General features: G+C 51.9%; 1 protein-coding gene across 2 annotated transcripts in view; it reads left to right on the top strand.

Moving 5' to 3' along the window:
- Positions 1–10096: 10096 nt before the first annotated feature.
- The window catches only part of SCUBE3 (signal peptide, CUB domain and EGF like domain containing 3), a 32837-nt gene continuing 16878 nt past the window's right edge, over positions 10097–26055 (top strand). For both annotated transcript variants that reach the window (XM_069488063.1, XM_069488064.1), the window contains exons 1-3: positions 10097–10181; positions 22767–22889; positions 23860–23985. In XM_069488063.1, the coding sequence (XP_069344164.1) occupies positions 10097–10181; positions 22767–22889; positions 23860–23985 (334 nt within the window). The remainder of the gene's footprint in view (positions 10182–22766; positions 22890–23859; positions 23986–26055) is intronic.

Genomic DNA, 26055 nt, shown 5'->3' on the forward strand with positions numbered 1-26055 from the left:
CCACACAGAGGCCCCTCCCAGGGACATCAAAAGTCCAGCTCCAATGCCCACAAGCCCCCACTAAAGGATCCTGTGAGAGCCTGGCCAGAGGGCCATTGTCAATGCCAGCCCCTCCCCTGTCCTCCTCCTTCTCCTCCATCCCAGACGTGTCCAATGCCAGAAAAACAGAAAACAAACAAACAAGGCCAGCAGAAAACACATTACCAAACAAAGTCACCTCACATTGTCCTCTGTGGTTGGCCGGGGCCTGGAGCCAGAGGCCGCTGGCCTGGAAAAGCCCAAAGAGCTCCCTGAGCTCGGCCCCTGCGCGGAACCTCCTCCCAGCCCTGCCGCCTCCCTGCCACCTCCCCTTTCTCTCAGTCCTTCTCCATCTCTCTTTTCCTCCTATCCATTATTTCCCTGCCTGTCACTTCTTTTATGTCCCTTTTCCCCTCTTCTCCTTTCTGTTCCCTTTCTGCATCCATGATGAAATAAATTCACTGAAAATCAACACGTTGAAGGAATCCTGCAGTGTGCACAAAGCCAATCTGTGACGCGAGCCAGCCGTGCTGCCACTTTGCGGCACAGTTATCAGGGTTCCCGGCACCTGTGCAACAACGCCAGCCCTTCAGCATCTGATCGGAACAGGCTCCTCAGCATCTGGCCCCGTCCCACCTTTCAGATCTTCCTCCCACCCCCGAAACACTCGTCTCGGATTGAACCACATTATTCATTCCCCGAAGACATTCTCCCCTCCAAGTCCTTGCTCACCTTGTTCCCACCACCTGGAAAGCCCTCACCCCCTTCACCCACCTCCACATATGGGCATTCTACGTATCCTTTGAGGTCTGCTTTAAACCCTTTTCTCCTCCATACAGCCGTCCCCCTGGCAGCTGGAATCAATCTGTGTCCTTTATACCCTCATTAGAATTTTCTGTTGGCACCTCCATATTTGGACACGCACCACATTCTGCCTTATATTCTAATTACTTAGATGCAAATTTCTCTCTCCTACCAAATTACAAACTTGAAAGCAGAAACCATTGTCGTCTTTGAATCCTCACATCCCTTTACGTCCCTGGCACAGAGTAAGTGCACAATAAATGTCAAACGTTGAGTCTACGGTTATAAAGAAACACACATACAATTAATTTTACATATTAACTTCACCAGTGTGAGCGTCTCTCATTTGTAATAATTTTATTTGCAAACTTGTTTGCTACTCTGTATTCCTTGAGTAGGCTCCCAGAAGCCTGACTTAAGGACTTCGCCAAGGGCTGCTAGGGGATGGTATGTTAGATGGCGGCACCTACTGGTGAAGGGCGGCATTACAGCTTGGTCCAATCCATCCCAGCAGTCTTGGACCCGGGACTGGAGGCAAAGCGCGAAGGCAGAAGAGGATTAGAATGAGTTACTCTGCCTCTTCAGTAGCCCTTAGGCTGATCAAGGGGTGGGAACATTGCTGGGTCAGGGTCAGGGCCCCTGGGAAGAGTTTGTTCTCCAGCACACTGCAGCTTCCTGCAGACCGAATTTTGCAGAACCGGAACAGGGGACCAAGGAATCTCAGCCTGACTGTGATGTTCCTTAGCTCTGCCAAGTCAGCTCAGAGGAGGAAAGGTGACGCGAAGAAGGGAGATCTTTGTGCCAAAAAAAGCAGGCAAAGTTTTGTAAAGATATCAACGCTTAGCACAAGTACATAACTGGCAAACATTCCAATGACCCCTTTTTTGCTACAGGTTTTCAGCTTCTTTCAGAAGGATTTTCAGTCCCATGGGAGCCCTTTTCTGAAAATATAATAGATGTTATTGGGTCTTTAGATGCTATTGTAAGCTTTGTTTTACAGCAATTCACTCTACAGTCTACTTGAATCTGGTTCTTGAATACATTGAACTTTGTCCAGTACCTCCACTGATTCTTTCTTTAATCTGGGATACCCATAAAAATGGTATTGGTAGATGGAGAGGTCCTTCTCCACCTCTCCGTCTTCTCCTCTGGGGAGGGAGCCCAGTAGGGATCTGGGGGAGGGAAGCCAAGCCAGCTCTCAGCAAAGTTTGGAAGTTCATTATGAAAGTTCCTACAGCCCCCTCCTCTGCCACTCAGAACACATTTGTTAAGGCGTCAACTGATAACTGAAGTTTTAACTGGCAAAGTCTTAATCCTGTCATCCTCTCTCATGGGGATACTGGTATTTGGGGCCAAAGAACATAAGGTTTAGCTCAAAGAAGTGACTCTCTAATGATGGCATTTTAAGCATCAATAGGAAAGATCTTTGATGAGGTGGCAGAGAATCCCTCAGGGATTTTCAAGTGGCCTCAATCAGGGTTCTGTCTCCTGGGTCTGCCTCCTCAGAGTTCAGATGGGAGCTGCCTGTAGACCCCTCTCCAAGTACTTTGGCCCAGGCCTTTGCTCACTCAAGCTGCTTCTTGCCCAGTCTCCTGCCTCTGGCTCTTTATCCAGGCTGCCATCACCCAATTCTCTAGACCTTTCGAGAGATCCTGAGCTCTGGCTTGGAAGATTCCAGCTATGCATCTTTGTCTTCCAAAATCCGAGAGTGTCTGGCCAGAGTCCCCCCAGGTCCCCTGCGTCTCCATGGTCTTTCTTCAGCTTAAGGTTTCCACACTGCCCTCCATTGCACAACCTCTGCTTCCCTTGGTCCTTTGGGCAACCTGAAGCACCCTCAGACTGGTGGGAGGTAGGGAGACAAAGTCAGGGAATGCTTTACTTCTCCTTGGGGTTTGCATGAACTCACCATTCCTTGATTCTTTCAGTCATTCAACAAACACTCATTGAGCACAACTCCGTGCCAGAAATATGCTTGGGATTGGGGATATAGTAGTGACCCAAATGGGTCTTGCCCTCAAAGGTTTGACAGACTAGTGGAAGATAAGCAGACTATGACAGTACAACCTGGCCAGGGCCATCACTGGGATAGGTTTCAAAGACCACTGAGCTCCAAGTTTGCTGGGCAATAAGAAGACTTCACAGACATGGTGTCGTTTAAGCTGGATCTTAAAAGGTAGTAGCGGGTTTCCAGCTGACAAGAACATGGTGCCTGCAACTCAGAAGAGAAAAATGACATGTCACTGGAGAGAGAGATTCAGGACAGGCACAGAGGGACATGTATGCCATGCCAAGGAGTTAGAACTTAGCTGTGTCAGACAGTGGTCCATGGGACACACAGCAAGTGCCTGAACTGTGGCAGCAGCAAGAGGGGTGGAGAGGAGGGATGGCGTTGAGGGAGGTTTTGGAAGTTGCACCCTCAGGATCTGGTGGCCTGTTAGATGGAGAGGACAGAGTCATTGAGGACTCTAAGGAATCCAGCCGGGGCCACTAAGTGGGTTATGAGACCATTAACCTCAAGATGGAGATGGAAGGAAGAGGACAGGTCAGGGGAGAGCGTTGAGAGAAACAATGAGTTCGGTTCAGTTTGAGGTCTTGAAAAATACCATTGAAAGTATCTATAAGTAGGTGGAAATATAAGACTAGATAGAAAAGAAAGGAGCGAGTACAGTACAGATCTGCAAACTGGACGTACAGAATTACACTAGAAGAAAAGTTGGGTTAGGGCTATAGATTTGAGGGTCATCGGCATATTGGTGATGGCTGGACCCATAATGCCCTACTAGGTGGCCTACTAGGGGCTGTCCACCTACTTTGTGCTGGATCTTCCACTAGTCGTCATCAGTAACACTCCAACAACCTGCAAGGCTGGAATTTTATCCTCCCTATTTTCCACAAGAGGAAGGTGAAGTTCAACGAAGGGAAGCGACTTACCTGAGCTTACCCATAGATAGGGCTGGGATTTGCACTTGGGACTGTCTGGCCGACATTCTTCCCACCACCCTTGCTGTCTCTCAGAGAGAGTGCCGAGGGAGGTCGTGTAGTGTGAGAAGTGAAAAGAGCCAATCTAGAAGCCCAAACTCTCCAGCGTTTAAGAGGCCAGTGGAGGGAGAGTAGCCGGCAGGACAAGCAGGAAAAAAAGGGCTCCGAGAAGGGGAAGGAAAACGTTCAGAGGCTCTGGGTGACGCAGAGAGGTCAGCCTAGCTGGCAGGCATCCCTAGAGGGGGAGATGCGGATGTCACTGGAGACCGTGGGGAGGGGTGTCAGAGGGAGACGGCCAGACTGCCAGGGGCGAAAGGGAAGCAGGGAGGTGGAGACTAGTGCAGGTGTATTCCGAGAGGCAGGAGGGTCTGGGAAGTTAGTTGCTGCTTGAGGATGCTGCGGCTCATGCTGTGCTTACAGAAGGAGGGGAAGGAGCCAAAGTGAGAGGCTCAGGCAGGGGGATAACTGACAGAGCGAGCTCCCTGAAGGGCCAGGACGGGTGGGATCCTGTACATACACGTGGTACTGGGCTTGGCTGAAAGGAGGGACCCCTCTCCCAGCAGGGGAGGGAGAAGGGGGCAGGGATAGGAGGCTCATGCCAAATGGTTTCTGGCTTCTCAGTGAAACAGGAGTTGAGGGTGCCGACTGGAGAAGCACGAGGTCATCTGGAGGAACTGAAGTGTGGAAGGGGCCAGGGCACAGGCTTGGGACAGTTTGGAGACTTGCCTTGTGATGTGCAGGGGTCTGGGACCACACATCAGTGTTGATACCAATTGGCAGCGTGGAGATTTTTGTTTCCTTCATGGAAGCAGCCAGGGAGCAGGTGAAAAGGAAGCAGGTGGCAAAGTGACTCAGGTGGAGGGGTGGGAGGGAGGCGGGAGTGGGCTGACACTGGGGGGAGGGGCCCAGGGAGCTAATCAAGAGGTGGTCAAAGTGGCCAGGGGAGGTTGGAACAGGTGTTGGCAGCTCGGACTGGGTTACCTCTCCCCAAGTCCCAGAGGGCTGCCTGCGGACCTGTCTGCAAAGGCAAGACTCAAAGGCCTTGAAGCAAGGTAATCCCAGAATCCCAGGGCTGAAGCAGCCTTTGAGAGAGGGTTACCTCCGATCCTCTGCCTATGAGGCAAAATGACGCCTGGGCCATCATGAACAGTGATGGGGTCAACCTGTCCACCAACCCAGCATGATCTCCTCCCTCCCTCCTTTATTTCTTCTGCTGTTGTTCTGTGTATTTTCATTTTCTCTCCATCAATCACTGATTTTTGTTTATGCTTCTGTCTTTATGTTTCTCTCTGTTTAAGAGTCGAGATTCAGCCCAAATCACCCCTCATCCATGAAGCTTTCTTGGATGACTGGCTTCTGTTTCCTCTGACTTTCTATGGCACTTTCTCTCTGGGCCTCCGATGGCACATTCTGCATTCAGATGTTCTGTTTTGCACGTGTGAACCTTGCCTACCTGCTAAGACGCATGGCATCTGGAGGGTTTGCCTTGCGACACGGAGGGGTCCAGAACCACACACTAGTGTTGCACCTCCACCAGCGGGGTCACGTTTCCTACTTCTTTTGCATCCCCTAGAGGGCATAGGACAGTGGTGGGGAAGGTATGAGATAAGTACCACATGTCACCTGATGGAAGGATTGATGACTGGTCAAATCATCAGGAAGAGAAAGAGCAAGAACCGGAAGGGGGTCCTGGCAGCTCTGGGATATGGGCTAAAGAGTACTGATCTGGAAGTCAGAAGCCAGGGGAGACGTGGATTCTGCTTCTAGCTTTGCCTCTTAAATACGCTGTGTGCCCATGGGCAAGCCACGTGACCTCTCATCATCACACAAAGGTGATGGCTACAGTCTTCTGCAGTTCTGCTGCTGCGTGATCCTCCAGAGCAAGGGTACTGCCCTGTATGTGAAGGAGCTGGTCAGCGACTTTGGCCTGCCCCAAATGATTAGGCTTTAAGAGTGGTAAGAGTGTGTTGCAATTCTGTGGATTCAGAGGCGGCAGTGTAGAGAGCAGAGAAGGTATACAAGCTTCAGAGTCAGGCCTGGGCCCGAGTGCTGGCGTTGTCTCTTTTTAGTCTGTCTTTCTGGGCAAGTTAATCCACCTGAGCCTCAGTTTTCCCATCAATAAAATGGGGATAACAAGTCTTGCCTGATAGGCTTGTGGTGAAGTGCCTGGCACACGGTAGCTATGAGCTCTAATTTGTGTCTCAGAGTGTCTATCCCTTCTTAAGGCAGAGTAGAAGGTGCAAGGCAGTACAAATGGAAGTGTTGCTGACAAGGGCAGTGTGCTGGAATGCATGGAATTTTTGAAACCTTCTCAGCAGGAATGTGTGACAGACAGGAACCTGCTAGGGGTAGTGAGATTTGACCCCATTGGCCACACATAGACCCAGCAGCATCAAAACCTAAGGTGGGGCAAAACTGTACCTCTACTGTCAAAACTGTGGTCTTTGTTCCTTCTGTGAAGGAATGCAGATAACTACAGTAGCCTCCCCCACTGAATTTCTCCTATGTGCTAGGTGTTTTCTGTACATTATCTCATTTAATTAACACCATAACCTGGGAGGTTTTCATCCACTTTGTCAGCTGAGGAAACTGAAGTTCACTGAGGTTGAGTAATGTGCCTGAAGTCACACAGGTAGAAAGCAACAGAGCTGAGATTTGACCCACAGGTTTGTTTAACTAGATAGAGCCCATACAGCTGGACATTGATGTATACCTCACCTTTGAGTCATACGACCATACCCATTTTCCAGATGAGGAAGCTGAGGCTCATAGAAGTGAAATAACTCACTAAGAGTAGATAGGTGGCTGGGAAATGGTAGGGCCCGACATTGACCTTGGGGCAGTCTTGTTCCAGCTGGTACATGCTCTCCAGTAGTCTACGCCTGTCAAGGTAGGGTCATTGGACTTGTTTTACATATTAGGAAGCTGAGGAGCAGAGAGAAAAAGCGAAGCTTGTAGAAGGAGATTTGGCAGGAGAGGGGAAGTCCCTGAGTGTGGTGGGGCCCCGGCAGAGGTATCCCCAAGCAGGACCTGAACTGAGATCTACCAGCTACGGGCCTGCTCCTCCAGGCTTCTCCCCAGACAGGAGGAATTAGAGTGCAATGAACGTCAGAGGCACCCCGGAAGGAAGCAGCCTGGGAGGTGAATGTGGGGGTTCCAGGGACACTGGACACTTTGCCCCTGCTGGTTACGATATGGCAGATGCTACCGCTCACCATCCCTTCCTTGTCATCCACCTGAATTACTGGCCAACTAAGTCCCTGCAGGAGTGGATGGGGCAGAGGGCAATGTGACCAGCACCCCAATTCACAGTGCCCCGGTGATACAAGCCCTGCTTCTACTCCTATAGAATCCTCTGAGGGGCTGGGGGTGGGCTGGAACCAGATGGGGGGGAGGGCAGCAGAGCAGGCAACTGCCTCTTCTGCTCAGAGGTGGAGGAGGAGCTCACCTCATCCTAGAGAAAAAAAGGATATGATCAGAGGGAAACTGGTAGGATGAAATAAAAGGAAACTAGGGTAAAAGACCCCTAGTCTTCCAGAGACATAGTAGCTTAGGTGGGGAACCCACCTCAGCCTCCCTCCCTGAAAGCCAGGGCAATGGCCACATCCAGGGGACCAGGAAATCACACTGAACTGGAGAGAAGGTCCCAGATAACCCGTAACCTGCTCCTATAGAACCTTCCATGCCCACCTCAGATGATGGGTAGCGGTGGGCTGGAGCCCCTCATTCCCCCAGGGACCCAGAGGAGCCAAAGTCCAAGGAAGCCAGAGGTAGAACAAACCAAGGTAGAGCGTAATCTCCCCTCCCAGCCATGGGGAGCTCCTCGGCTCTCTCCCTGTGCCCCCACGTAGATCACAGGCACCATCTGGCAACCTCCAATTCTCTTTCTTTCTTCCTTTCTTTCTTTTAACCACTCTCTTGTTTGGGGCAAAGAGGATGGCAAGTTTGCACTTGTCCTCCAGCCCTACACATAATTGGTAGCAGCAGGCAAAGCTGCTACAAGGGGAGGGGTTTGCCAGTGGAATGAAAGAGGGGGGAGTCTTAGAGTGACAGGGCTGGAAGGGACCTAGCAGATCATCTGACCCAACATTTTTGCAGCCTCCATACCATTCCCGTGATCCGCGTGCTCCCATCCCAGCGGTCATCCCTCGTGCCAAGGTTCGCAAGGCCTTCTCCCCCAGCCTTCCTAAGGGCATTGCCCCCTTTCCACCTCAGAGCGAATCCACCCTCTTGTTTTCTAGATGAAGAAACTGAGACCAATTGAGAGATGACTTGCCCATAGGAAATCTTCGTCCTAAGATAGAGCCAGGACAAGAAACCCAAATGCCTAAGTAGGTTTCCATCCTCTTGCTTTTCCACCCCATCCCTAGGGAAGGAAGGGCTCGGCTCTTCTCTCTGGGGGGGCAGGGAGGCTGCTGACCAAGCACACCTCTCACCCCAGCTGATGCAGGTGGCCACTGTCAAGGGTCTGAGAACCAAGCTGTCTTCGAGGAGATTTTGGTCATTGCCCCTTCCCCCGGAGTCCCCTGAGGGCTCTGTGAGGCTAGCCTGGGTTCCGATGGTCTCTTCCCTGTAGAAAACTGGCGTGAAGCATGAGTAGCACCTGGGGTCTCGTGTGATCTCACTCTGATCACAGCCCCACACTCCAAGAAAGCCCTCATCACCTTCCAAGAGGTCTTTCCTCTTTACCTTACTATGGAGAGAAGATGCAGACTGGGGGAATGGGTCAGGAGGCAACGGCCATGATGGAGGGCCACTGCTCCTTCTGCACAGGTTGCCCCTATTTTAAAACTATCTGTTATCTTTCCTCTGCTGCCCCTGCAGTTGGAGGAATTAAAGCTTGAGAATGGACCAGACAGGACCACCGCATGAAGCTGAGTGTTGGAGGTTTGGAGAAGCCTGTTGTACCTGTCTTTGTCTTTGTGTTTACACACATGGGCATGTTTCCGTGGGTTAGCTTTTGCTCTGTGCTGAACACGAGAGTGTGTGTAGGCGCCCATGTCTACATGGGCCGGGGGGTTCAGCGGGCTTACCTCCAAGGCCCTTCACTGCAAAGGGGCTTCCCCTGCGCTGGCAGCTTTAGGAGAGGGAAGAGTACTTTCTTCTTAGTCCTCAGTTAAAGTGGACTCAGACCTGGAGTCCTGAGGATGGGGATGTGGTGGTGGGGGGCGGGGGCGGGGTGTATGAGAGTTGGGAAGGCGTCACTCGGCCAGGCACTGGTCACTCTGTGTTTCAAGGTCCTACGTTCCACGTGTCGGGCTGTGTGGGTGGACGCGCCCAAGTCCTGCGTGTCCATGTCTGCCCCAGCTTCCCGACATCTCGCGCCCTCTTTGTCTCCGGGTGGAGGTGTGCGTGCAAACCTGCGCCGCACGGCCTTCCTCGCGTGCGAGCGCGGGGCGCACCCTCGCTCCCCCACTCTTTCCGCGGGGAGAGAGGACGAGCCGGAGCCCGATGGTGTTTGGTCTGGAGCCGAGCGGGGCTTGCATTGATCCATTGATTGTGCGCGGTCTGCGCCTGACCTCCCTGCTCCCGGGGAAGCCGTCTCCATGGAGACCGGGCCCGCTCCCCCAGCGCCGGATTGTAAATTCCTGCAGGCAGCGGCCCGGCAGCCTGGGGAGGGGGCCGCCGCGCCCGGGCGCGCAGGGGGAGCGGCCGCCGCGCCGAGGCCCCATTTGAAAGAAAAAAGGGCACGAAAAAGGAGGTGGAGGAGGAGGAGGAGGAGGAGGAGGAGGAGGGGGAGGAGGAAGAAACGAAAAGGAGCGAGGAGAGGAGGAGAAAGAGGAGGAGGAGGAGAAAGGCGAAGAAAAAGAGACGGAGCCTGAGAGACGGAGCAAGAGCGAGAGAGGAAGAAAGAGGCAGAAAGGGCGTGTTTCTGGCGCTGCCTTTCCCCTCCCCTTTCTCAGGTCTCTCGCTCGGGCTCTGCGCGCTCTCCGGCTGCAGCTCTCCGGGCGAAGCTGGGAATTGGGTGGGATTATACGCAGCAGCCCCGCCGCCGCCGCTAGCCGAGCCCGACTTGGAGAGGGCGGGGGTTCCCCTCCGTCAGTCGCGCCGGGCGCCCCTCGCCTCGTCTCGCTCTCCGCCTCGCTGTCCCCGACGTCCGGCCGGCGGGACCCGGCAGCACCCGGAGCCTCCCGCCCGGGGCGCCACGGTCTGCGCCCCAAGCCTGTAGCCCCCCGCCCGGCCCCGGCGGGGCGCCCCCTCCCCTCCCCCTCCTGCGCTCGGGGACCCGGCCGGCTTCCGCCCTCCCCAGGCTGCGAGACCGGCCCTGGCTGCCCGGCCGCCCGTGGCTCCAGCCATGGGCTCGGGACGCGTGCCCGGGCTCTGCCTGCTCGTCCTGCTGGTCCACGCCCGCGCCGCCCAGCACAGCAAAGCCGCGCAAGGTAAGGAAGGAGGGGCGCGCGGCCGCGGGGCTGCCCAGGCTGCGGGGCCCAAGGGCCCGGGCGCGATTCCCGAGGGCAGGGAGGCGTGCTGCTGTCAGGACCCGGCCCCGAGCGCCCGGACTCCGCGGCTGGGGGCCTGACCGCTGGGCGCTGCCCCCCCCGAGTGAAAAGCTGGAGCAGCCGGGGCGGCGAGGATGAGTGAGAAGTTCTGGGGGCGGTAGGCAGAAGTGACCACGCACCTCAGAATTCTGCCCGACTTCATCCATCCCACCCCGCTCCCAGCATCTTCGAAAGACTTCTTGTCCTCCAAAACCTAGGAGAGAATCTTCTCTTCTCTCAAACAGTGCCAGAAACTTCACTTGTGGCCTGGAGAGACTGAGAGAATGAAAACTTTTCAGCCATGCCATATATTTCTCCCTCTCGTCCCCAACCCGCATGCAAAGTCAGACAGAAATTTCGAAGTTCCTGTCTTATCAGTGGAAAAATGTTAAAGAAAAATAGGATCTTTTATGGGAAAAACCAATTCATCTCTCACCCATGGTAGGGGGCTGAAGAAGAGAAGAAAATTTCTGTGACTGGCTCCCGGCAAAAATGTTGCGTTTCTGCCTCTTTGGGGGAAAATCTCTTTCGTCTTGCATGGCTTTCATTTCTTATCATAATATTTATTTATTAAGGCCTCGGGTTTCCAATTCCATTTAAATCCAGGTCAGAATTGCATTAAAATAACAAAGTAGAATTCCAGGCTGGGGAGTCTGACAGATCCCTCTAGGAATTAGAGACAAGGAGGTCTCTGGTCCCAGTCCCTGACCCCCAGCTCATTGCCCAAGGCTGTGCGGGCAGAAACCCGGCTGGTGTGCCACCGTTCTCTTGGGCTAGCCTCCCCTCCCCCTTGACCTCTTGCTGTACCCCTCCCCCTCCTCACTGACGAGAGATTTATATGGACAACAAGAAAATTCCTCCTGGCTAGGTTTTGTCCAGGAGAATATGATCTTGCCTATTATCCCAGAGGCTCCTGAAGCCAGCTGGGGGGAGAAGGCGGTTGGGCCAGAAGGAAAGTTGAACTTGGGAGTTGGGGAAGCCTGAGTGTCTGGCAGTCAGGTCGCTGTGTCCTGGAGCCTGAGCGCTCGGCTCTTCAGCTGCTCTGTGTACTAGATGGGCTGCCGTTCTGTTAAAAGGAAGGTGCTTTATCAATGCTGCCCTCCTCTCCCGAAACACTGCCTCTACAGCTAACCTCTTCCCCTCCAACCTGTCCTTTAGCAGAACCGAAACACTAGAAACCCTCAGCTGTCAAATACCAGATCCCACCCCCAAACCCTCCCAACCCCAAACTGCCCCTTCTCCAGTCTCCTGGTTCCAGACAGCCCACCACCACTGCCACCCCCAGCCTGCTAGCAGCCCCTCTCCTCACTGTGGATTTGCTTGTGTTTTCATAAACAAAGCTGGCTTTTGTAGTGCTTGCTGACTTACTCATAACATGGAATTAGCTAGGGAGTTTAGTCTGAAGGAAGGAACAGATTTCATGAAGTAATCTAGAGACAAGATAAGGGCCTCTTTCAAGTTGGAGCCAGTGTTGGTAGTGGCCTAGTAAGGTTGGAAGGCTGGGGGCAAAAGAAAAAGCACTGCATTCAAGGGGACTTCAGGGGCAGATGGAGACTCCTCTAAGGGACAGGTGCCATCAGCCCATGGTTCAGGGACAGGAGTCAGAATCCCCCCAAGGTACTCCAGGGCTCCCTCTTTTATTGGACACCTGCCGGATGCTGGGAGACATGCTGCCAGAGTGGAGGCCCCTGCCCTCAAGGAACTTACAGACTAGTAGTTTTGTCCCCTGCTTATCTAATTCACAGACCACACTTGCTCTGACTGGGCTGCAGTTAGCTCTGCATCTTCCTTCCTTCCTTCTGATCCCTGAGTCTAGCCTGGCATACAGTGGAAGCCTCTCATTGACCCTGCTATTCAGGAAATCTATAAAGCCTGGCTGGAGGTTGCCTAACAGCAGGTTCGCTGGGTTAAAGGGATGCCTCTGGACCCCAATCTGCAGGCAGATGCTGCAGGAAGGACAAGTACCGACCAGGCAGGGCAGCCTCGCAGCCTAACCCATGGGCAGAGTGCTGTGGGCATCGGGGAGGCCTCCCTTGCCCCCAAACGTATCTCCTGATGATCACCGGTGCTAGAAAGTGTGCCTTTAATGCCACGCGCTTTCAAATGAAGCACTAGTAGGTCAAAACACAAATACTTTCGTCAGGTATCTTGCAAGGAGTTACTATACCTGTGGGGAAATCTGGGTCTCTGTCCCTTTTCACCAGAGATTCTCATGGGGGGTGGAGGAGGAATCAGCCCTAAGTATAAAGGTGAGTGTGTGTATGTGTGTGTGTGTGAGAGAGAGAAAGAGAGAGAGAGGTTCACCACGATCACCCACAGGCGACCCAGCTAGTGTCTGTGTCTGTTGCGACCCAGCAGCTAGGTGGGAATGCTGATGTTTCCGCGTCTGTGAGGCTGTGTGTGGATGAGTGGGTGGGTAAGTCTGTGTGACTGGGAGGGAGGGAGCATGAGGGTACATGGTTTTGAGTGTTTTTCAAGTGCCTGTCTGTGTATTTTAAAGTAGACAGACTGGATAACCAAGATAATTGTTAACTTAGAAGCATTAATTTGCTTTGCTTTTGGGGAGGGAGATTGGGGTTGGGGAGGCAGCAGTGGTTAAAAAGACCTAATCCTCACGTAGGGCTCAGGTTACAGCTGAATGAAAAGGTCTCCCGGCCTCCAGGGAAACTTGTCCCCAGGGCTGGCTCCCGGAGAGCCAGCAGCCTGGCCGTTTCGTTTACCTGGTAGTTTTCTCTCCTCATTAGGGATAGAGTTCTGATAAAGTCGCACATTTAGAGTTTCCAAGTAACACCATCCCAGCGGCTGAGAGCATTCATAGGGCAGCAAACAGTGTCTCTCTGTCTCGGTGTCTCTCCGGTCTCTGTCTGGGTGTATGTGTCTCTCTCTTTCTCCCCCACCCCTCTCTTCCTCTTTAATGTGGCTGTTTCCTCTCCTCCCGCTTCCCTCGGCCCCTGTGGCCAACTCTTACAGTGAGGGGACTGTTCCTTCTGGCCCCTCCCTCCAAAATATGAAATGAAAACCATAACCGTGTCAGCGGGTGAGGGTGTCCCCGTGGGCAGCCGGATACTGCCTGTGCCCCATCCAGGCCACACTGGAACGAGGCAGAGTCCCCACTCTTGGAGCCTGATCTTTAGTCACTTCCCTCTAAACCCGCCCCCCATTTTTCCAGAAGGGTGGAGAAGGGGGTGGACTGCTTAGAAATTCCTCAGGAATCCCTTTGACCTCTCTTCTCTCTGTGACTCCATGACATGTTGGGGGGGTTGCGCCTGGGGCAGGGGGAGCAAGCACAGAAACTTCTCCCTGTTTTCCATCCCTCACTCCCCATCTCCTTGAGTCTGCAGAGTGGAATGAGAGAGAGAGGACTAGAAGACTCTGAGGCCAGAGTTACTGCAGGCAGTGAAAGAAGAAAGTCACCAGCAACCCTCAAATGAGATTGTTTTCTGAGACCTCCAGGAATCTGAGAGCATGGGAACCGGTTTGAGATGTGAGCAGCTGGGACCTGTTGTAAAAGGAGCCAGTCCTGGGTGTGAGTTTGGGAACGTGAGGTGTGCATCCACTGGAGTGTGTGAGCATGCGTGTGCGTGACTCATGGGGTGTGTGTGTGTGTGTGTGTGTGTGCAGTGCTCTGGTGAGAGGAAAAAGGAAGTGGGGCAATGTGCGTTTTGTTTTAGTTGGAGAAGTAAAGAAATCGAATGGCTTGGTCCAGTGCCTTGAACTGAGGGTGGAGGAAGGGACAGGATGGTTTCAGACTCTCGAGAAGATGGAGGTGGAAGAGCTTGCTGCCTGAACCCACCCAGTCCCTGCATGTCAGGGTGTGGGCCTCCCTTGACGTCCCATACCCTTAGCACATGACCACGTATAAGAAAGAGTCCCTGTCAGGGCTGGAAACTGCGGAGCTGCTCTGAGGTTGGCAGTGCCCGCAAGAGGCCCAGACCTGGGGACAGCTTCTTCAGGCTCAGTGAGAAGACAGGAGTCTGGAAATAGGACTGCTGGGCCTTGTGGGGAGAAGTGAAACAGCCAACTCAGGGATGCTTGGGGGTAGAGGAGCTAGTCACCTGGGCTAAGAGGGGATAGAGACTCCTCCTCCCCCACCGGCCCCTCTATCACCAGACTGCCCCCCCATGCCCACACACTGCTAGCCTCACTGGGGGATGGGGGCTATGAGACCGATGGGTTTAGACAAATGCAGAGCCTAAGGATTCAGGCCTCTGAGGAAATCATTGAAATTCTCCTCTTCACTTATAAAATATCAGTAGGGTCCCTTGCAGCCCTGAGATCCTGCATCCAAGTCCTTCCTGCTAACGGCAGAAGACGCTGTGGCGAGCTTCAGTCCTGTAGCCCGGCCTTCCCGGGTTACTCACCTCAATCTCAAGCCTCTCCTCCCTGGCCCCTCCGCTGCTGCCTGCCCGAGTCCAGGTCACTTGGCTGCTCTTCCTTTCGTCCCCCACCCCATGTCCTGGAGCCCCAAGTACCTGATAGTTCTGTGTCCTTAAGTGGCTATTTACCCCTGGAAACAGTCCCTGAAGGATATGTGTATGTTTCTCTGTGTGTGTAATCAACAAAGTTGGGAAGTGGAGTGAAATGTCCATGTCGTGGAAACTGAATATTCCTGGAGCTGGGCCCCTGGGCCCCAGTCCCTGGTCCCAGTCCGTACATTTCCAGCTTCAAGACTGGCTCTTGGTATTCTGTCCCAGCCCAGGCATCTGCTTTGTAATTGCGTTCGGGTGCTGTGATTTAGCCACGTGGGCGGGACGATGACCCCCTAAATAGGGTGCTGTGGCCCTCACTCTTAGCTATGGCTTTTCCTGTGGCTGTACCCATAGCCTTAGAGGGCCGTGGGGTTTGGGTTTCAGAGCCCCATGCTGGGGGTTCTGCAGCTCTGGTCACTGACAGTGACAAGCTGAGGAAAGACCTGGGCAGGAGCTGCTGGGCTGGAGGGAAGATCCAGGATGAGGAAACAGATCTAAGGAGTCCTGGGGTGAGAGCGGCGTATCAGGATATGTGGGCATGGGGGGGCACTGGGAGAACGGGGGCACTTGGAGGCTAGACCCTGGGGAGCAGATTTACAGAGAGGACGTTTTTACAAGTTTCTAATTATATTTATTTGGAGTTTTCGTCTGGCGGTTTGAAGCTGTTAACAGCAGGAACCTGTATCCCTGGTGTTTGTTTTTGTTTCTAACCAGCTGCTTGGCCCCGACATAGTGAATCCAAGGGCAGGCGACACCTGCCCACTGCCGCACCGGCAACCCCTTCCTTGCTGCAGCTGTCTGCACCTCCTGCCCACTGCTCAGTCCTGCTCTCCTCTGCTGCTGCCCTCAGCCCGGGGCCTCAGCGCATCTGCATGCCTACTTCTGATTCCCGGCCAGGATGGTCTGAGTTTCGGCTGCATTCCCCTCCGTGGTTATGTATTGCGTGCTTGCTTCCTGCTGACCTAAGTGCTGAGCTGGGGTTGGGGCAGGCACAACAGTGACGAAGGCTTGGATCCCTCCGGCAAGTGCTGAGAGAAGACAGTGGGTATTGAGAGAGAGCACTGGACTGGGAGGCAGAAGACCTGGGTCCTGGCTCTACACTAGCTATCTGCTCTCTCCTGAGAGCCCCTCTCTGGGCTTCAGTTGCATCTGTTTAATGAGACAGGACCATTTGAAGACCAAATGAAACCACCTGCATGAAAAAACTTTGTATACTTAGTGGAATTATACAAATCTGACATCATTGTTGTTTGTTATTTTTTCAATGAACTTGGAGAGGTAAGACTAATAATCATGAAACCGGAACGTACTTCTGCCCACTGCCCACCTCCCTGCCCTCACTCTCCAGGTTCTGTTCTGCCCCCACCTCACTGCCCTTACCCTACTCATCCTCTAAAAGCCTTTGGCTCAGCTTTGTTGGTTTTGTCCACACTGGAAGAGGGAAAGTTCTTGTCCTTTTAGGGGTACATTCAAATGAGTAAGGAGCTAGATTAGGGGCAAGGCAGGACATCAAAGGGAAACTCATCAGGGCCCCAGGTGGTAAGGTTTCAGGTTCAGCCCCTCACCCTCTAGATCACCAAGCCCCAGCAGCGTTTCCTGGCTGTTCAGTTGAGTAGGCTAAGCTTGTGTGAGAGGAAAGGGTACTTTTTTTAAAAAAGAAGAAAGTGCTCTGTCTCCTCCTCGGGGTCAAGAGGTGGTCATTTGCATGGTTTCCTGGACTCTCCCTAGACCTCCACCATCTCTGCTGAAGTGTTGTCTGGGTTGAGGATGCGCCCAGGCTCCAGCTGAGGTCACAGAGCCTCAGCCAGTACCAAACTGGGAACACAGCCTGGGACGCCAGAACTGGGAAGCCAGGCTCTGCCGGTTTCCCTAGTTGCCATTTTGATGTAGAGTTAGAGCAGATGTGCACATATGTAGGTACATGTGCACATGCTGCAGGTTAGGGTATCACAGCCACAGCCTGGGCTGGTTCTATTTCGGATGTTACTTAGATGTGGGTGGCAACATGGAGGTAAAAATGAGGGAACCAACCAGGAGCAGCAGAAGAGTGTTGGTCACAGGTGCCCGTCCTCAGGTTTGTGTTAGCACTGTCTGAAGGGGATGCTCTGAAGACACCTGAAGACGTTGACATCCTACAACTCCTTGATCCCAGTCTTCTGGCCCCAGCACTCATCAAATGGATGCCTTTAAGTGGGTACTACCCTTGTTTGAGTTTCCTGTTTCCCTCCTCTTAAGACTAACCTTCCTGGGACTTCCCTCCACCCAGAACAGTTGGGTGGTCACAGGAGAGTAAAGGATCTAGCTTTTTCTCTGAGATAACACAAAGCAGAGGGGATGCTGCAGATACGGGCCGTCTACTCATCACCAACCCATCCATCTCTCTATCCACTCACCCATCTGTTTAACAAATATTTATTAAGTGCCTTCAATGTATAATTAGTCTGTCTTGCTCACTGCTGAATCCCTAGCACCTAGCACAGTGCTCAAAATCTGTTTGTTGAACAAGTGAATGATATGCTCAACTCTACTGCTACATGGGTTTCAAAGATTCAGAAGCCATGGTCTCAAGGAGCTTACAGCTTCAGTAGGAAGATAATATTCACGAAGTAAAAGTTAATAATGGAGGCCGGGCGCGGTGGCTCACGCCTGTAATCCTAGCTCTCTGGGAGGCTGAGGCAGGTGGATCGTTTGAGCTCAGGAGTTCGAGACCAGCCTGAGCAAGAGCGAGACCCCATCTCTATTAAAAAAAATAGGAAAGAAATTATCTGGACAACTAAAAATATGTAGAAAAAATTAGCCAGGCATGGTGGCGCATGCCTGTAGTCCCAGCTACTCAGGAGGCTGAGGCAGGAGGATCGCTTGAGCCCAGGAGTTTGAGGTTGCTGTGAGCTAGGCTGATGCCACGGCACTCTAGCCCGGGCAACAAAGCGAGACTCTGTCTCAAAAAAAAAAGAAAAAGAAAAAAAAGTTAATAATGGTACATGGTAGCACATAAGCAGCATCACAAGCCTGTGATTGGTCAGGTGACCAAAGAACCTGACAGTAAAAGCTTTAGGAGTTAAGAGAAAGAGTAGATCAGAGAAGGCTGGAGCAGTCACAGCGGTGGCACCTGAACTGGGTCCTCAGTGATGGGTAAGATTTGAAGATATTTAAAGAGTGGAAAATAGAGGAGTGAGGCACACACATCGTACATCCCAGGCTAGCCTGGCTGGGCCAAGAAGGATGTCACAGCCATGTGGGTACCAGGCGGGCTGCTTCTGACTTTCTCACTGGGTCCCCCAAATTTGCCCACAACTACCCCCACCCCGGTGAGTGGTAAGGTAACTACTGTAGTAAGGGAAAAGGAGGCTGACTTTACCTAAAGGCTTCTGCTTGTCCATGGCCTGCATCCCTGTTCATTTCCGTCTGTTATTCCTGCGCTGGGCCTGGGCAAACTTGTGAGGCATACGAAGTGTTTCCTTGGGGGTCCTGCTGCTTCCCTTTTGGGGTATATTTGCCCATCCCCAGAAGGGAACATAACTGCCTATGTTATAATAATCGACCCTTTCTGGCCTGCCCTCTGACTCTCACTTCCCCCGCCCCATCCCACCCTTCCTGCCTACGTTTAGCAGAGCTTATGGCGCGCCATGTTAGGCACTGAAGCCAATTCAGAAGAAATGTCAGACGGTGCTGCTGCGGTTACAGACCTGTGCCTTCGTGCCAGGAGAGAGGAGGCAGGGCGGTCTCGGCAGCTGTGGTATCTCTGCAGCTACCACTCTCCCCTAGTTCAATTTTTGTTCCAACCCAGTACCTCGGGTGGAGGTGCGTTCTCCACAGCCTTCACAAAGGATTGTGGAGCTTCTGGGTTCCCTTCACCCCTCCCCTCTTTGGGCGGTTCCCAGCACAAGTGGAGTAGGCAGTGGAATGGGCACCATCAGGGATGTGTCTCCCCCAAACCCTCCACACCATCACATGCTCCCCGGGTGCCGCATCTCCCCACACCAGGCCTGAAACGGCAAGACGGAGGGGGAAGGGAGTTCCAAAAGGATACAGGGACAAAGTTGGAGAGAAGGAATAACAGCAGCAAACCTTTGTTGAACATTTACTGTAAGCCCGCATTGGGGTGCTAAGTACTTGGTATTAACTCATTTGATGCTCATGGCAGCCCTGTGGGGAGGTGCTATAATTAGTATTATTCCCATTTATGGAGGAAGGAACAGGTAAGTTTAGGGGCTGGCCAGGACCACACAGATACAAGTAGAACTGACATTTGAACTGACAGTGTCACTCCAGAACTCCTGTCTTAACTACTCTGTCATGTCTCTTCCCAGTTTAGGCACATAGCTTTATTTGCATTACCTGACTTGGGAGAGGGAGACAGAGAGCAGCCCCAGCCTCACCCTGCAGATCCTGATTCAGCTGGTCTAAGTGTTGCCTGAACATTCACATTTCTTAAAAGGTCCACAGGGAATTCCAGTGTGCAGCCAGGGTTGAGAACCACTGATCTAAACCAACCCACCCCCAGGCTGGGCACAGTGGCTCATACCTGTAATCCTAGCACTCTGGGAGGCTGAGGTGGAAGGATTACTTGAGGTCAGAAGTTCAAGACCAGCCTAAGCAAGAGTGAGACCCTGTCTCTACTAAAAATAGAAAAACTTAGCCGGGCATCATGGTGTGCATCTATAGTCCCAGCTACTTGGGAGACTAAGGCAGGAGGATTGCTTGAGCCCAGGCGTTTGAGGTTGCAGTGAGCTAAGATGATGCCACTATACTCTAGCCAGGGTGTCAGAGCGACGCTGTGTCTCAAAAAAAATAAATAAATAAATAAATAAAAATAAACAGATCCACCCTCAATAGCATCAACTGGTTTGCCAGCTAGTGAACAGCTGCACCCTAGAGAGAACAAGCTGAGACTGTGACCATGAGTGTGCAAGGGATCCCTGCAAGGACAGATTCTGGCAGGTGTGGTGAGCGGGAGCTCTGGAAGAATGAACTGGCAAAAGGAGACACTGGATGTAATTTGGGGGCCTCTTTCATAGCTCTGCCTTAGATTCCAGCCAGATGTTGAATGGTCCCTTCCTCAGCAAGTGAGGAAAGCTTAACATTCTACACGAGCTGGTTTTAAACCAATAGCAAGAGCAATTTAGCAATAGCTAAAAATGAACTGAGGCAAACTAAATCCCCTCAGACCAGGAAGAAGGCTGACCAGGAAGAGATGTTGAGAGGATAGTTTTGAGCCAGATTTGGAAAGCTGAGCATAGTGTGGCTGGAAGAGAAAAGAGAGGGATGCATCTGCAATGTGAAGAGTGAGATGCGAGCAAATGTGTGGAAAGGAGTAGAATCGTCAGGGATGGTAGAGGGAATAGGGGAGGATAAAGTCTTCCAGAGCAGAGACTTTGCTGGAGATGGATAGCATCGAGAGCAGGGAGATGAGGACAGGGGAAAGACGGTGGGGAAAGCCAGCTGCAAGAGGCCAAAGGCTCTGCCAGGAAGCCTGGGTTTGCTCTGAGCAGCATAAGGGGCCACTCTGGTACTGGTGAGCACTGAATGGGAGGCAAAGGGAAGAACCGGGAACCCAGACTGCCTGATGCAGGGCTTAGTGAAGCACCAGCTGATTCAGAGACAGGCACATACCTCTGAGATGGCCCCAGAGAAGGGTCTTCCGGATGAGTCCCCATGTTGCCAGGCCCAGGGGGTATCCCTTATTTAGGACTCCTAGAGCAGTGCTGTCCAATAGAACTTTCACTGATGTCGGAAATGTTCTGTATCTATGCTTTCCCCTATGGTAGCCACTAGACACATGTGGCCATTGAGCATTTGGCCCGTGGCTAGAGCAACTTAGGAAGTGAATTTTAAATTCATTTAAATGTAAATAGTCACATGTGGTGAGTGGCTACCATATTGGACAGCACCATCCTACAGCATCTATTGCCTGACCAGTGATTTAATACTTACCATCTTAAGCTTCCTGTACTGGGAACCTACTCTTTACTAGATACTTTATTAGGCACTTTACACAAATTGTCTCATTAACTGCTCACAGCCTCTCATGAGAAGGTATTATCAGCCTCATTTTAAAGAGGAGGAGATAGAGAAAAAGAAAAGCCTCCCTAGAGAATGGTAGAGCTGGATTTGAATCTGGGACTGACTGGTTCCAGTGCTTATGATCTTTCTATCATAGGACATTTCTTTGTACCATTTTCTCTTCATCAATTGGACAAACTGATTCTCCATGCAGCCTCTTGCCATCTACGAGGTCCCTCTTGCTCACACCTATGAACTAGTCTCACATGCCCTCTCTTTGTTCTTTCACTTTGGGATGACTTCCCAGGTGGGCTAGCTAGGGGACACCACGACTGTAGAGCCTGCGCGAGGTGGAGAGTAAATGTGGACAGAGGCTCCCAGCACGTGGAACCACTGGGCTGGTGGCTGGCTGCAGGAGACCGGAAGAGAACTGAAGCATACAGTGCAGAGCTGAGTGGAAGCCTGTAAGATTTGAGGCAGCGTGTTTGGGGACACTCCCAGATTTCAGTTCCCTTTTGGCCCCAGAAAGCCTCAGACCTGCCCCCTAAGTTCTTCTTGAAGTATAAAAGCAGAGAACAGATAACTATTTCAAGCTAGAACTCATGGGTATCTATAAATTGGAGAGATTACTGGTCCACTCATCCATTCATTCAGTAAAAATATATCAAGCACCTTAAGGATTTGGATTCAATAAAGCTATAAGGCCTGAGAATCTGCTTTTTAACAAAACCCAGGCAATTCTACAGCCCAAAGATCACACTTGGAAGTCAGATTGTCTTGGTTTCAAATCTCATCCCTTTTACTTGCAGATTGCTACTTATATACTGTCTTGGGTTTCCCAGTTCACAGCTATAAGTAATCTCTTCCCCCTCTGATCCTCCCTATGACACAGGTTCTCAACCCAGCTGCACATTAGAATAACCAGGAGAGTTTAAACAAATGCTGATGGCCAGGCCCCAGCCCGGGGTAGTTGACTAGAATCTCCAGGCGTGGGGTTGACACTGATGTGCAGGCTTGAGGACCCCGTCCCTCATCTCTGATGCCTTCACGGCCCGCTTCATGTTTCCTGTCTCTCCTTTTGGCTGGGCTGCATTACCTTTAAGCCTCCACACCCCTCAGCTTCGTGCCTTTCACAAACACACTCAATAAAGCATTTTCAATGGCATGAAACATTTTCCCCTATTTCAGTTCAGCTTTATGGGCACCATAATATTGCCCCAGAAGTTGGAATCTTTTGCCCAAAGACTCTTTTCTATGTCCTTTTTTAACTATCCTCGTTTGCGCTAGATCTTAAGTGGCCTCTTCCTTTAGTATAGCTGTGTGTGCAGCACCTATGGTGGGCCAGGAGAGAGAGTAGCACTTGGGATCAGAGCCCCACGGGCTGCACTCACCAGGCTTCAGGTAGCTGGTGCCAACCCCTGCCAGCTCCTGAGCCCCCCACTGTTGGCAGCACGGGGGGCCGAGGAAAATCACCTGGGCTGGAACTTCTTTCCTCTGAAGCTTCTTGGCGAAGTGGTAGGCAAGCGGGAGCAGGCTCATCTCAAGCAGAATCATGAGGCAGATGAGGATCCCTCAGATGCTAAGTCCTTTCTTCCTCCTTTAACTACCAATGGCCACTGTCCCCATGCCTATTGCCTTCCCCTCCCTTTAAGCCTGCTCCTAAAAAAGGTAAACTAATTCACACTAGGTCGATTATTTCAAATCAAGTATGCTACTCAGTCCAAAGGCTTTGTGTTTGTTTGTTTTTAAATCAAAGAGGAGTGTTTCAAATGATGGAGTCATTATAGCTGTCATTATAGATTAAGTATTTTTGAGGGGAATGGGGGTTCTTTCTGAATTTCTGGAATTACAGAGTCTGCCCACTCTGAAATCAGAGGGACATGGCAGAGCACCTGTTTCTGGAGGAGTCGCCACCTCTGTTTTAGAGGAGATTTCGCCCTTGGGAACCCACTTTCAAGGTACCCTTGAGAGGCACCGACAGAGATTCTCATGTGGCCCCCTCTACCCCTGCCAGATGTGGACGAGTGTGTGGAGGGGACTGACAACTGCCACATCGATGCTATCTGCCAGAACACCCCACGGTCATACAAGTGCATCTGCAAGTCTGGCTACACAGGGGATGGCAAACACTGCAAAGGTGAGGCTGGGAGGGGGCCTGGAGAAGGGGAAACCAGTGCCACTGCGCTCAGTCTGTGCATCAGACTGTGCATCGCACCAAGACTGGAAATGCCCGCTGGCCAAGGGTGGGTCACTGCATCTTCCTAGAGAGGGCACCATGTTCTAATTTGCACAAAGGCCCCCTGCAGGCTAGCAGAGGCCCTGGTGGTGATAGTTCACAGCCCAGAACCAGCCGAGTGGGAGCATCGGTGCCTGAGGTTCCCTGGCGCCAGTACCTCCATCTTTAGACCCTCACACTATCTCCCCCAAAGGATGGAAACAGAGAGTGGGCCCCGGGGAAACTTCATACCGTAAACACACACATCTTGCCCTCGTAATTAAGGTAATGCAAATTAAAGTAGCCCGGAGATATTATTTTACATTTATGAACTTCAGTGTTGGTGAGACTTCAGTGGACAAGGTGCACTAATTAGTTCCTGGTCACATCATAAATTGAAAAGTAATTTTGTAATACCTACCAGGAATCTTAAAAGGTATTTATATCCCTTGACCCAGGAATTTTACTCTTGGGGAATTATTCAAAGGTAATTCAAAGAAACAAAATAATATATGGGTGAAATTGTTCTTTAATGCATTATTTGTGACAGTAAAATAAATGAAAGAAATCTAAGTGCCTAACAGTAGAGAAAAAGTTATGAGAATAGAAAAATAAGTTATACTATTCTGCAGCCATGTACAGTGGTGATTAGAAAGATCAGATGGAGACATGTGAAAATGTTTGTGATTTGGGTTTAGATGAAAATAGCAAAACACAAAATGGTTTGTAAGCCCTGAATGTAACTATGTAAACACACACACACACACACACACACACACGTGCACGCTTATATTTTTTGAAAAAGCAACCACAGGGCTGAGCCCAGGGGTGGACAGTGGGTTCACTGCATTCCCAGGTGGGTTCAGTGGTCACAGCTTCCCTTTGTCCACAGATGTGGATGAGTGTGAGCGAGAGGATAATGCAGGTTGTGTGCATGACTGTGTCAACATCCCTGGCAATTACCGATGCACCTGCTACGATGGATTCCACCTGGCACATGATGGACACAACTGTCTGGGTGAGCAAGGGAGCGCGGATTTGGCGGGGGGATGTCTTGCGGGGAAAGAGGTCTTTTCAGCATCTCCCATGTCCCAGGCAAGGAGGGGAAAGTGATCAAAAAGAGCTCCATTCCTACAAGAGAACAAGGTCAGCCTCCCCTTTGAGACTGGCCACTAAGGATGCCAGAAGGATGCCAATCCTTCTGCTGAGTGAAAAACATCAGAGGAGAAGCTGCTATAAAATGCTCCCAGGGCAAGGGCCAGGAGATGAGAATAGTGGGTTTAGCCAGTGACTGAAGCATTGTGAGAAGATGAATTGGCTCCGGACAGATCCTGGTTGTGCTGCTTACTAACTGTGGGGCTTGGGGAAATCAACTACTCTCTGGGAATCTCAGCTTCCTCATGTCTAAAACGAGGGTGGTAATAACCTACTCGGAGGCTGCTGGGTGGAGCACCATGAGAGAACATGTGTAAAGAGCCCTGTACAAGCCCTCGCACATAGTAGGTGCTCAGTAAGTGGGAGGAATGTTGTTGTTGATGACGATGATGCTTCTCCGTGCCCCAGGGAGCCTCTGACTCTTCCAGGCCAGTTTTCTCCCAGCTCTTCCTGCAATCCCCAGTCCCACCTTCTCCTCACTTGTGAGACCTCAACCTGACCTGATCTCCTTTGTCCCAGGAGCTGGATCAGAGATAGGAGAATCTCTAGGGAACCGAACTCAACTTTGGTCTCTGTCATTTTGGAAAATGACTGGGACCAAGTCAGATTCTTCCTCAGGTAGAAAAATTTGAAGCCCATAGCAGGAAAGGATTTGAGATTTGAAGCCAGGGGTTCTCTCTCAAACTCCTTCTCTCTGGTGCCAAAACAGAAATAGGGCACTGGAAGCACAGAGGACCAGGAAAGGAAGAGAACCAAGATAAGTGATGCCCAGAAAAACAGGCTAGGCTGGTCCTAATCCCCTACCTGACCAAGCAGATGAATTCTCTGAGGTCCCACTGGCCGAGGAAAGCCTCCTTACTGCAGAGCTGCCTCCAATGCCACTCCCTGGACCCAGGCCACAGGTTTCTACTCCCAACCCAGGCCTCTAAACCCAGACTCCTGCTGGGCCCTTACCCCCAGCCCTGGCCACCTCTCCTACCACTTCAGCTACTAGGGAAGGGCCTCATTTCTCATCTACCCAGTCACCCTTGAGGAACTCTTTTAGGACTCCTTTGGGAAGAGAAGCTGTGACACCTGGACCAGGACAATGAGTTGCCTGCAGGACTGAGAACATGAGCTTCTGAGTCCTTTGGCTGCCTTTGACCTTTCTAGGCCCCTGATTCTCACCAAGTCTAGTTTCCCTGTAAGTGTTTTGGGGAGAATGAAGCAGAGGGACAAGAGAGGGCCAGGGGAGCAAAGGTCTCCCTAGGGTTAGGGTTCAAAGCCTCAACCCTACCTTTGGCTCATGGGGGAACCTTGAGAAAGTTGTCCGTGCCCTGGGCCTCAGTTTCCCCACTGAGAATTGGAGGAAAGAGCTTGACTAGAGTAGCAAAGCCACAAGGTTAGAATAGAAGGGAGCAAATAGGAGGATGGAATGTAGGATGAGGCAAGCGCAGGAAGATCAGGATGGGGAAAAGTCAAGAATGTAGCAAGAGGTGGGGCAGAGACAGGAACAAAGCAGAGGAAAGTACACCAACTTAGCTCTTCCAACAGGTGCAACTCTCCAGCAAGAGCCAGCTGGATCTGGGCCCCTCTGCCCTTGGTCAGAAGGGGAAGGGAGGGTTTCAGGGGCTCAGCAGAGAGGATGGGGAGGGAGGGGCAGATGAGGCCCTTAGGAGCCCAGATTCTAGCTGCTCCCTTTGGCGACCAATCTCCCTGATGCCTCGTGGGCCAAGGCAAGCTGAGAAGGGCTGTGGACTTGGGAGGGCAGTAGCTAGCACAGAGATGGAGCCAAGGCATTGAAGTGGGAGCTCCAGGGTGAGCTTGGCTCTGGGACCTGGGGCTGGTGATTTTGGGGTGACAGCCTACTGTTCCCCTTCCCCTGTCTAGGGTGTGGCCTGGCAGCTCTCCCCAGATCCCTCCCTGCCAAGCTGCCAGACTGTGTTTTGTTAAA

Source organism: Eulemur rufifrons, chromosome 15 (genome assembly GCF_041146395.1).
Source record: "Eulemur rufifrons isolate Redbay chromosome 15, OSU_ERuf_1, whole genome shotgun sequence".
NCBI lineage: Eukaryota > Metazoa > Chordata > Mammalia > Primates > Lemuridae > Eulemur > Eulemur rufifrons.